Source organism: Labeo rohita, chromosome 20, assembly GCF_022985175.1.
Source record: "Labeo rohita strain BAU-BD-2019 chromosome 20, IGBB_LRoh.1.0, whole genome shotgun sequence".
Classification (NCBI taxonomy): Eukaryota; Metazoa; Chordata; class Actinopteri; order Cypriniformes; family Cyprinidae; genus Labeo; species Labeo rohita.
In genome coordinates, this window is record NC_066888.1 from 6,410,823 (window position 1) to 6,423,422 (window position 12,600).

At 38.8% G+C, this 12,600-nt stretch overlaps 2 protein-coding genes across 6 annotated transcripts in view; both read right to left on the bottom strand.

The window, feature by feature from the left end:
• Positions 1–1,078: 1,078 nt before the first annotated feature.
• LOC127182796 (zinc finger protein 235-like) lies at positions 1,079–3,204 on the bottom strand. The gene is made up of 2 exons (XM_051138400.1): positions 3,003–3,204; positions 1,079–2,426 (listed from the first exon to the last, which is right to left on the bottom strand). The coding sequence occupies exons 1-2, from the start codon at positions 3,141–3,143 to the stop codon at positions 1,479–1,481; spliced, it is 1,089 nt and encodes a 362-aa protein (XP_050994357.1). The 5' UTR covers positions 3,144–3,204; the 3' UTR covers positions 1,079–1,478.
• Positions 3,203–12,600, bottom strand: part of znf770 (zinc finger protein 770) — a 10,789-nt gene continuing 1,391 nt past the window's right edge. For 2 of the 5 annotated variants that reach the window (XM_051138394.1, XM_051138399.1), the window contains exon 2: positions 3,203–10,072. In XM_051138394.1, the coding sequence (XP_050994351.1) occupies positions 3,203–10,069 (6,867 nt within the window). In that variant the 5' untranslated portion in view covers positions 10,070–10,072. Of the gene's footprint in view, positions 10,073–10,539; positions 10,606–10,798 lie in introns of all 5 variants that reach the window. The other 3 variants (XM_051138398.1, XM_051138395.1, XM_051138397.1) reach the window with 3 other exon arrangements.

Below are 12,600 nucleotides of genomic sequence, written 5' to 3' on the forward strand. Positions count from 1 at the left end.
AATGATGAGAACAAAGCTTAATCTGTGGGTGACCTAGAATACTAATACAGTGTCAACTAACAACAGATTCATGACCTGTCAGGTGTGAGGTTGGTTAATTGTTAAATAAAAAAAAAAATAAAAAAAAAAACTTTTTTTAAGCAAGATTGCAACACTTCTGAGGGGGGGACAAAACATCTTGGCTTACCAGTGTCAAGATAAACACTTCTTCTGAGAATAAAGGGTATAAATGTTGTGACAAAACTAAACGAAATCCCTTATAATTTCTCCCCTCAACACAAACATGTTTGATCCAAATAAAGGCTGTTCCTCACATGTAAACAAAGCTGCATCTACACATAAACCTCAAAGATTCTCATCTGAGCCATTACGGAAAATCAACATGCTAGTATGGGGAATCTATCAGAGATTAATACATACCATTAAAACTTGGCATAACATAGAGGTCAATGTGTCCAGTGAGGTGAATTTGTTCCTAGGTACAGAGACACTTACTTAACTTGAATAAAGCCTACGGTACATGGAGTGATTTTCCTCTTAGCATTATTTTGATTGGATTTTGGGTTGCTGAGGTAAATAAATAAATAAATAAATAAATAAATAAATAAATAAATCCTCATTTCAGGAAGTATTCCGTTAGATTGACATCGTGAAATGAATACGTTTTTTTTTCTGGAGTTTCCAACTTGAACTCTAAACTCTTATCTCACATTAAAGAAGTTTAAGTTTAAAAGTCATGTATAAATAATTCTTATAACTATAGGATAATAACTCTTATATAGGATATACATTAATTTTAGCCATGCTGTGTGAACTTGATTGGTAGCTTTGGAAAAACCATAATGATATATAATTATTTCCCTGATAACAGACATCTGTGGTGGACTGCAAGTGTGCATTACTTTGAAAAATTGTTAAGAGTGAGAAAGCAGATTACACCATCTAGTGGATATACATGGAACCACTGCGAATGACACACTATGGTCCCCATTCTGTAGTAGACTACTGAATAAAATGAATGAATACAAACAAGTCTGGAAAATTACAAATAGATGGTAAAATGCAATGGACACTTGTTGTAATGATATCTGATGTATATTTCTTGCTGTAAATGACTTTATTGGTAAAACAAAAGAAAGAAAAAAAATGAAACAGCCACTTTCTAGGTTGGGAAATGGACAATGCTTTTTTTTTTTTTTTTTTTTTTCTGTCTTGTTTTTTCAAACGTCAATGCATTTTGTAAAATATATAACTTCATCACACAAATATATGGTTACATCACACTATAATAGGAAATCCAAAATTTAAACAAAAAACAAAAAGTCATAAATTTTATTAACAGTAGTACTGGTTTCAAAATCTGTTTCTCAATTTGAAAAGCCAAATCACAGTATTTTAAGAAACTACACAGAACAACTAATTTACAGTGAAACCCTTTTGGCTTGGTCATATCTTTGGGCAACCCTTGACTAACCCTTCTACCTGTGGGACAGCATGTGATTTTTCAAATGATGGGGCTGTGTGAAGGACTTCTGACACTGTGTGCACTGGAACGGCCTCTGACCGGTGTGAGTAACCCTGTGTCTCTTCAATTTGGATGGTGCACTGAAGAATTTGAAGCAAATGTCACACTGGTGGGATTTCTTTGTTTTTCCTTCAGGATATCTGTTTGCACAATTATGTGCATATAAGTCCATTACCGTGGGGAAACACTGACTACAGTCAGGACAAACTGGGAGGTCATGTGGAGAATTGGGGAAGCATTCCTCTGGATCCTCAAAGTCCTCAAGCTCCACAACAACTTCTGGGAGTCTGGGAACATCAGGTTTCTGCTGATACTGACAAGAACTGGACAAGGAAGAATCAGGGACACATTTACCAGTGTCTGAGTCCACAAAGGCACAATCTTCAACATCTCCCATCTGATGTGCCCAGTTTTCCTCAGTTCTTGATTCAGAAGCACAATGACGAAGAGATGAGTCAGTTTTGGGTGGACAGTCACTCACCCTGCCAAAAGGCACAATGTCAGATGTCTTTTTCCCATCTAGCAAGATGTCAGTTTCATGCGTCAGACCCCAAAGTGATTTGTTGTTGCACTGGAAAATAACCTCCGACTTGTTCTCAACAGTCTCTAAAGGACTAGTACTTATTGAAAAATATAAATCTGAATCATTGCAGTCAACACTCATTTTTTGAGGCTGTATATTCTCTATAATCATATTTTGATCTCGGTGCATGGTTCTGAAGTGTACTTTTAGGTGAGAACGTTCTCTGAAGGCAGAGGAGCATATGGAACACTGAAAGGGCCTTTGATTTGTGTGAATAAGATGATGCCTTTTTAGTTTGGATGGAGCAGCAAATCGTTTATGGCACACAGGACATTCATAAACTCTTTTACTTCTTTTAGAATTCTTACTTTGCCACACCTTCACATTTACATCCATGTCCTTACTTTGTGTTGTGACACTGGCTTCTTGTTCCTCCATCCACTGGCCCTCAGAAGGTTTGGAAGAAAATGCAGAACTCTGTTCAGTGTGAAGATCCATACATCCTTCATTTAGAAGGGCATCTTGCAAATACACATCTGAATCACTGTTGTCACCACTCATTTTTTGAGATGCCATATTCTCTTTAACCATAATTTGGTCTTGGTGCACTCTTGACTTCTCTTTATCTGTTGACTTGGTATTGGTTTGGGCAGTTGGCTGTTTTGAAGAGGGTTTTAATTTTGACTTAGATGCTCGAGTACAAGACAATCTGCTGTCTCTATAGCTTTGGAGTGATGATGTTCTCCGCTTCACAGGGTTGGTGTGAGTTCTGAGGTGCACTTTTAGATGAGAGCGTTCTCTGAAGGCAGATGAGCATATGGAACACTGAAAGGGCCTTTGATTTGTGTGAATAAGATGATGCCTTTTTAGTTTGGATGGAGCAGTAAATCGCTTATGGCACACAGGACATTCATAAACTCTTTTACTTTTGTTAGAAATCTTTCTTTGCCACACCTTAACATTTACATCCATGTCCTTACTTTGTGTTGTGACACTGGCTTCTTGTTCCTCCTCAGATTCTTGGATTTCCCCCTTCCACTGGCCCTGAGAAGGTTTGGAGGAATATGCAGAACTTTGTCCAGTGTGAAGATCCATACCTCCTTTATTTAGAAGGAAATATTGCAAATTTACATTAGAAGAACTGCAGTCACCACTCATTTTTGAGATGCCATATTCTCTTTGACCATATTTTGGTCTTGGTCTACTGTTGACTTTTCTTTATCTGTCAATCTGGTATCATCTTGGGCAACTGGTTGTTTTGAAGATAGTTTTAACCTTGACTTAGATGCTCGAGTACAAGGGAAACTATTGTCTCTATAGCTCTGGAATGATGTTCTCCTCCGCTTCACAGGGTTGGTGTGAGTTCTGAGGTGTATTTTTAGATGAGAACGTTCTCTGAAGGCAGAGGAGCATATGGAACACTGAAAGGGCCTTTGATTTGTGTGAATAAGACAATGCCTCTTTAGTTTGGATGGAGCAGCAAATCTTTTATGGCACACAGGGCAATCATAAACTCTTTTGTTCCTATTGGAATTCTTACTTTGCAACACCTTCACATTTACATCCTTGTCCTCCCTATGTGTTGTGACACAGAGCTCTTGTTCCTCTTCAGATTCTTGATTTTCCTCCATCCAATGGCCCTCTGAAGGTTTGGAAGAATATGCAGAACTCTGTCCCGTGTGAAGATCTAAACCTCCTTCATTTAGAAGGGAGTCTTGCAAATATATGTTTGAATTACCACCACTCATTTTTTGAGATGCCAAATTATCTGTAACCATTTTTTGATCCTGGTGCACTGTTGAATTTTGTTTATCTGTTGAACTGGTATCATTTTGGGCAGTTAGTTGGTTTGGATAGGATTTTATCTTTGACTTAGATGCTTGATTACGAAGCACACTATTGTCTCTATAGCTCTGGAGTGATGTTATCCTCCGCTTCACAGGGTTTGTATGAGTTCTGACGTGTACTTTTAGATGTGAGCGTTCTCTAAAAGCACGGCAACATATGGAACACTGAAATGGCCTCTGATTCGTATGAATAAGGCAATGCCTTTTTAGTTTGGATGGAGCACCAAATTGTTTACTGCACACAGGGCATTCATAAACTCTTTTGTTTCCATTAGCATTTTTACTTTGCATCACTTTCAGATTTAGATCCTTGTCTTCACTTTGTGTTGTGACATTGGCATCTTGTAATTCCTCAGATTCTTGGTTTTCCTCCATCCACTGGCCCTCTAAAGTTTTGGAGGAATATGCAGAACTTTGTCCAGTGTGAAGATGCAAACCTCCTTCGTTTAGAAGGAAATCTTGCAAATGTGCATCTGAATTACTGCAGTCACCAATAATTTTCCGAGATGCCATATTCTCTGCAATCATCGTATTTTGTTCTTGGTGCATTGTTGAGTTTTCTTTATCTGTTGACTTTGAATCGTCTTGGGCAGTTGGTTTTTTTGGAGAGAATTTTGTCTTCAACTTAGATGCTTGACGACAGGGCACACTATTGTTTCTATAGCTCTGGAGAGATGTTGTCCTCCGCTTCACAGGGATGTTGTGAATTCTGATGTGTTCTTTTAGATGAGAGCGTTCTCTGAAAGCATGACAGCATACGGAACACTGAAAGGGCCTTTGATTCGTGTGAATACGGCAATGCCTTTTTAGTTTGGATGGATCATCAAATAGTTTATGGCACACAGGACAACCACAAACTCTTTTGTTCTTATTCTCTGTTCTATTCTCACTTTGCAACACCTTTGCATTTACATCTGTGTCCTCATTTTGTGTTGTGACACTGGCTGCTTGCTCCTCCTTAACTTGGTTTTCCTGCATCCACTGGCCCACTGAAAGTTTGGAAGAATATGCATTACTCTGTCTAGTTTGAATACCCGAGCCTCCTTCATTTAAAAGGGAAACTTGCAAATATGCACTGGAATCCCTGGAGTCACCACTCATTTTTTGATGAACTGTAGCAGAGTCCTCAGCTCTATCTTGTGAGGATATTTGCATATCTTGTTTTTTAGATTTTCCAGCATTACTGAAAGAAACAGTACGATCCTGTTCTGAATGACCAGCAATATTCCGACCCTTTTTCTTGTGGATCTTCACGTGGCACTGCAAATGCCATCGAAATTGAAATGATTTCACGCACATGTGGCACTTAAATGGTCTGATATTTGTGTGGCTCAAAATATGTCTAGCAAGCTTAGAAGGATACGCAAAGTTCTTCAGACAGATGCTGCACTGATTCACACCTTTATGTTTGTGCATCAGTGTTGTGACACTGGATTCTTGTTCCTCCTTAAATTCTTGTTTTTGCTTCATCCACTGGCCCTCTGAATGTTTGGAAGAATGTGCAGAACTCTGTCCAGTGTGAAGATCTGAACCTCCTTCGTTTAGAAGAGAAACTTGCAAACATACACCAGAATCACTGGAGTCACCACTCATTTTTTGAGAATCCATAGCCATATTTTGATCTTGATGAACTGTAGCAGAGTCCTCAGCTCCATCCTGTGAGGATATTTGCACATCTTGTTCTTTGGAATTTCCAGCATTGCTTAAAAAAACAGTACGATCCTGTTGCGAAGGACCATCAATTAAATTCCGACCCTTTTTCTTGTGGATCTTCACGTGGCACTGCAAATGCCATCGGAATTGAAATGATTTCACACACATGTGGCACTTAAATGGTCTGATATTTGTGTGGCTCAGAATATGTCTAGCAAGCTTAGAAGGATACGCAAAGGTCTTTAGACAGATGCTGCACTGATTCACACCTTTATGTTTGCGCTTCAGGTAAACTGGGCTGGAGGTTTTGATCTGGTCTTCAGTAGGAAGTTGTGATTCAGCTCTTCTGCATTCAGGTTTTTCAAGCTTTATCATCTCTAAAGAGTCTAATATTTGAGGCAAACTCGTATTACCATTATCCGGTTTGCAGTAATGTGTGTGCGTTCTCACATCTTTGTCCTCACTTTGTGTTGTGACACTGGCTTCTTGTTCCTCCTCAAATTCTTCTTTTTTCTCCATCCACTGACCCTCTGATGGTTTGGAAGAATGTGCAGAACTCTGTCCAGCGTGAAGATTCCAATCTCCTTCATTTAGAAGGGTACCTCGCAAATATACGTCTGAATCACTGCAGGCACTACTAATTTTTTGATACGCCATATCCTCTTTAACCATATTCTGATCTTGGTGAACTGTAGCAGAGTCTTCAGCTCCGTCTTGTGAGGATGTGTGCACATCTTGTTCTTTAGAATTTCCAGCATTACTGAAAGAAACAGTACGATCCTGTTCCGAATGACCAGCAATTATATTCTGAGCCTTTTTCTTGTGGATCTTCACATGGCACTGCAAATGCCACCGAAACTGAAATGATTTCACGCACAGGTTGCACTTAAATGGTCTGACATCTGTGTGGCTCAAAATATGTCTAGCAAGCTTAGAAGGATACGCAAAGTTCTTCAAACAGATGCTGCACTGATTCACACCTTTATGTTTGGGCTTCAGTGTTGTGACACTGGATCCTTGTTCCTCCTCAAATTCTTCTTTCTGCTTAATCCACTGGCCCTCTGAAGGTTTGGACGAAAGCACAGAACTCTGTCCAGTGTGAATATCTGAGCCTCCTTCATTTAAAAGGGAAGCTTGCAAACATACACTAGAATCGCTGGAGTCACCACTTCTTTTTTGAGAGCCCATAGCCATATTTTGATCTTGACGAACTGTAGCAGAGTCCTCAGCTCCATCTTGTGAAGATATTTGCACATCTTGTTCTTTGGAATTTCCAGAATTACTAAGAGAAATAGTACGATCCCGTTGCGAATGACCAGCAATTATATTCTGACCCTTTTTCTTGTGGATCTTCACGTGGCACTGCAAATGCCATCGAAACTGAAATGATTTCACGCACATGTGGCACTTAAATGGTCTGATATTTGTGTGGCTCAAAATATGTCTAGCAAGCTTAGAAGGAAACGCAAAGTTCTTCAGACAGATGCTGCACTGATTCACACCTTTATGTTTGCGCGTCAGGTAAATTGGGCTGGAGGTTGTGATCTGCTCTTCAGTAGGAGGTTGTGATTCAGCTCTTTGGCATTCCAGTTTTTCATGCTTTTTCATCTCTGAAGAGTCTAATATTTGAGGTAAACACACATTACCATCATCTGGTTTGCAGTAATGTGTGTGCGTTCTCACATTATTGTCCTCACTTTGTGTTGTGTCACTGGTTTCTTGTTCCTCCTCAAATTCTTGTTTTTGCTTAATCCACTGACCCTCTGAATGTTTGGAAGAATGTGCAGAACTCTGTCCAGTGTGAAGATCTGAACCTCCGTCATTTAGGAGGGAAACTTGCAAACATACACCAGAATTGCTGGTGTCACCACACATTTTTTGAGAATCCATAGCCATATTTTGATCTTGGTGAACTGTAGCAGAGTCCTCAGCTCCATCTTGTGAGGATATCTGCACAATTTGTTCTTTGGAATTTCCAGCATTACTAAGAGAAACAGCACGATCCTGTTGCGAATGACCAGCAATTATATTCCGACCCTTTTTCTTGTGGATCTTCACATGGCACTGCAAATGCCATCGAAATTGAAATGATTTCATGCACATGTGGCACTTAAATGGTCTGATATTTGTGTGGCTCAAAATATGTCTAGCAAGCTTAGAAGGAAACGCAAAGTTCTTCAGACAGATGCTACACTGATTCACACCTTTATGTTTGGGCTTCAGTGCTGTGATACTGGCTTCTTGTTCCTCCTCAAATTCTTGTTTTTGCTTCATCCACTGGCCCTCTGAATGTTTGGAAGTATGTGCAGAACTCTGTCCAGTTTGAAGATCTGAACCTCCTTCATTTAGAAAGGAAACTTGCAAACATACACCAGAATCGCTGGAATCACCACTCATTTTTTGAGAATCCATAGTCGTATTTTGATCTTGGTGAACTGTAGCAGAGTTCTCAACTCCATCTTCTGAAGATATTTGCACATCTTGTAGTTTGGAATTTCCAGCATTACTGAAAGAAACTGTACAATCCTGTTGTGAATGACCAGCAATTACATTCCGACCCTTTTTCTTGTGGATCTTCACGTGGCACTGCAAATGCCATCGAAATTGAAATGATTTCACGCACATGGGGCACTTAAATGGTCTGATATCTGTGTGGCTCAAAATATGTCTAGCAAGCTTAGAAGGAAATGCAAAGTTCTTCAGACAGATGCTGCACTGATTCACACCTTTATGTTTGGGTTTCAGGTAAACTGGGCTCGTGATCTGCTCTTCAGTATTTTTCCAAGCGTTAGAGCTTTTAATCTCTATGGTACTTGAATTTGACTCTATCAAATGGACACTTCGGTGAAGATTCCCTCGGCATTCAGGTTTTTGATGCTTCTTGGTCTCTGAAGAGTCTAATATCTGAGGTAAACACACATTTCCAATATCCGGTGTGCAGTTATTTGTACTTTTTAAAGCTCCAGGTGTTGGAGATTTGTGCCCATGCTTTTGGGGGACTCTACACAACCTAGAATTATCATTTCTTTTTCCTGTATGTACCTTGAGGTGTTTATGGAGATAATTGGCCTGTTTGAATGACTTTCTGCAGATTGTGCAAGTGTAAGCCTTGACATCAAAATGAACGAAAAGATGTCGAGTTAGTTTTGAGGGGAACCTGAATTTCTTCAAGCATATTTCACACTGATATCCATTTTTCTGTTTGCGTTGAAACGTACCTATGCGATCAGAAGACTTGGATACTGGTAAGATCCCTTTTCCGGCAGGCATGACTGCATTTGGTGATGAAGAGTTGGTGTGAGTTCTGAGGTGTGCTTTTAGATGACAATGTTCTCTGAAGGCAGAGGAGCATATGGAACACTGAAATGGCCTCTGATTCGTGTGAATAAGGCAATGCCGTTTTAGTTTGGATGGAGCACCAAATCGTTTAAGGCACACATGGCATTCATAAACTCTTTTGTTTCTGTTACGACTTTTACTTTGCAACGCCTTCACATTTACATCATTGTCCTCACTTTGTGTTGTGACACTGGCTTCTTGTTCCTCCTCAAATTCTTCTTTTTTTACCATGCACTCGCCCTCTGGTTGGGAAGTATATGCAGAACTCTGTCCAGTTCGAAGATCCAAATCTCCTTCATTTAAAAGGGTCCCTTGCAAATATACATCTGAATCACGGCAGTCACCACTCATTTTCTGATACACCATACTCTCTTTAACCATATTTTGATCTTGGTGAACTGTAGAAGAGTCTTCAGCTCCTTCTTGTGAGGATGTGTGCACATCTTGTTCTTTAGGTTTTTCTACATTGCTGGAAGAAACGGTACGATCCTGTTCCAAATGACCAGCAATTATCTTCCGACCCTTTTTTTTATGGGTTTTCACGTGGCACTGCAAATGCCATCGAAATTGAAATGATTTCAAGCACATCTGGCACTTAAATGGTCTGATATCCGTGTGGCTCAAAATATGTCTAGCAAGCTTAGAAGGATATGCAAAGATCTTCAGACAGATGCTGCACTGATTCTCACCGTTATTTTTCTGCTTCAGGTAAACTGGACTGGAAGTTGTAATCTGTGTATTCGTCTGTGATCTCTGATCTGGTGATGAAGGGTTGGTGTGAGTTTTGAGGTGTACTTTTAGATGAGAGCGTTCTCTGAAGCCACGAAAGCATATGGAACATTGAAATGGCCTCTGATCCGTGTGAATAAGGCAATGCCTTTTTAGTTTGGATGGGGCACCAAATCGTTTAAGGCACACATGGCATTCATAAACTCTTTTGTTTCCATTACGCTTCTTATTTTGCAACACCTTTGCATTTACATTATTGTCTTCACATTGTGTTTTGACAGTGGCTTCTTGTTCCTCCTCAAATATGAGGTTTTTCTTCATCCACTGACCATCTGAAGATTTTGAAGAATATGCAGAACTCAGTCCAGTGTGAAGATCCGAACCTCCTTTATTTAGAAAGGAAAGTTGCATCTGAGTTGGCATCTGGCTTGAAATGCTAAGCATTCTCTTCATGCACTGCGAAGACAAAATATATAAATATTAGTGCATCCATTCTTAAGCACATCTAATTGTTCAAATACTTTGGTTTTCAAAAGCAGGGTGATGACCCGGGGCCAGCGTGAAAGACGCTCGGGACAGTTGACGAATGGCTAAAGTCTGATTACATTGTAATCAGCACAAACTGGGCTACAATAATATGCAAGCAACATTAATGTACATGTTTGTGTTTTTGAGAAAACATTTATGTGTGGTTAGTGAAAAACTCACTGAAATAAGGCCATGAAACACATTCGGAACATTACTTCACAAGACTTTTGAGAACTGGATGTGGTAGTCTAGAGTTTTTTTCTACAAAATGATGTGAAAATCATCTCATTCACTCATTTACAGAAAACAATATATTGATTTCAATTTTCTAAGACATGTTTTGTTATTGAAAGGGAATATGCAAGGGAGTGACAACAGCCCTGAATGATTCACACCTGAGAGACAAAAGGCCCTCCTCTAATGGCCCATCAATGAGTCTGTGACTGTCAGGTAGAAACAATCTGAGAAGATTCAAAGAATGGAGTTTTAAATTGTATTTTATTTACAACACAGTATCATCAAACATACATAATGAAGGTCAAAAGCACATTATTGACTACATTGATCGAACCATAGAGACGTTAACAGACTTTGTGTCATCCCTGTAAACTGGTTTCTGAATTCTGTTCAACAAGGGAAACAAGTAAATTATACCTGATATTTAAGTGATTGCTGCTTCTTTCCATGGATTCAAGAAACACAACTCATCATCAGTAGTCCAGGAAATTGTTTTACAATAAAATATCAGGGTAACTGAACATCTGATGTTGGTACAGCACTCTTCATATAGCATTAATCTGTGGTGCAGATCACTAGAAAAAAATAAAACATCTGTGAGCATGTTAATATCAGGAGCATCTGTAATATATACATATAGTATGATTTTGTAGTCATAGACTCAAACATGTTTCATGCCATCTTAAAAAAAATGGCATTTTATATCTGAGAAACTAATTATTATTAACACGTTAAACATCTATTCATGCACAGAGCATTATTAACAAACTAATATTATCCTATTGTTATACTATAAATAAAAAAATAAATATGATTTTTATAGTCATAAACACAAGCATGCTTTGTATGTGTTATACAATACAAAACCATTTTATGTCTGGGAAACTAATGTATTATTGTGAAGCACATCATAAACATTGAGTAGTTTTTGTCTAAACCTTAGACTCTATCATTCAGTGTCACAGTGTAAACACTTACTTTTATATCGCATCATTTTCATTTTATAGAACATTAAAAACATCTGATGTCCTGAAACATTTCAATGCAATGAAATGAAACATACTTCATATATATCACAGTAACACAACAACTAACGTAAATCGGCTAATAAAATAAAGACTTACTCCTTCGGTGGATCTTGCCGTACGTCGCATCGCGTTCTTCCTCTGAGGGAAATATAAATCTTACTCCTCACAGCGCGTCTTCGTCCAGTAACAAGATGCAAGTAGCCGAGATAAACAATGAAGACAAGGCTCGCTGATTTGTTTACGTTGATGTGGGCGGTACGCAGCTTGCGCCTAATGTGGCTGATTATAATATCAAAAGTGTAAGTAGCTGGGCGTGATCAAATTAAAAATAATTAGGTCTGACCAGAAAGACTGGACATGGGGTTGGTTTCATACAAATTACTTTAACACATGATATTTGTTTTTGATTAGACTTACTTCGTTTAAAAGTAGACATGTCAGGCTTTCTACAGATATATTCATGTCTCTGTGTCCAGTATTCGCCGAGTTTTAGTTCATTTTAGTGACGCATTTCTTAATGACGATCACAGAGAACAACGCAGCAGACTGCACACCCTGTTTGTTTGCTTTTGCCTGTTTATTTTTTTGTTTGCTATGTTGTTGTTATGTGTAACAACTAAAAGTAGACTCCTTACAGATTCGATTGATGTATTGCTATTATCTGTACGTAAAAAAAAAAAATAAAAAAAAAAATGACGGAGTAATTTAAGTTCTTTTTGGCGTTATCAGAAAAACTGCCACAAACGACCCCAGACGGTTAACAATGATCAATACATACATAATTTATACAGTGGAGACAGATGCACACGATTCCGGACATGCACACGAACTGCATGCAATCTTCTTTCAAAATGTCATGTGTGTGGAAATATTACGAACTCTTTAGACATCCGTTAACAGAGGCCAAAGACGCTAAAGAGGAACGCAAAGAGGGAAAAAAATACTGTAGCAGGCAGAGCAAGATCACGGTGCACAAATATTGGAAATATTATCCGAATACTGAAATTGTGGCTTATGTGAATGTATCTGTAAGGGGAACGGACTGTTTAAAGAAAAGTTTACATGGCGTTTTCTTTTCATTTGCCCATGTATGACGTATTTAAAGTAGCGTTCATAAGCGCGGGGCTGCTTTGTTTACAGCGGTAACCATAGAAACGTTATATCGCTCCCATTCCATAAGCGCCACCTGCT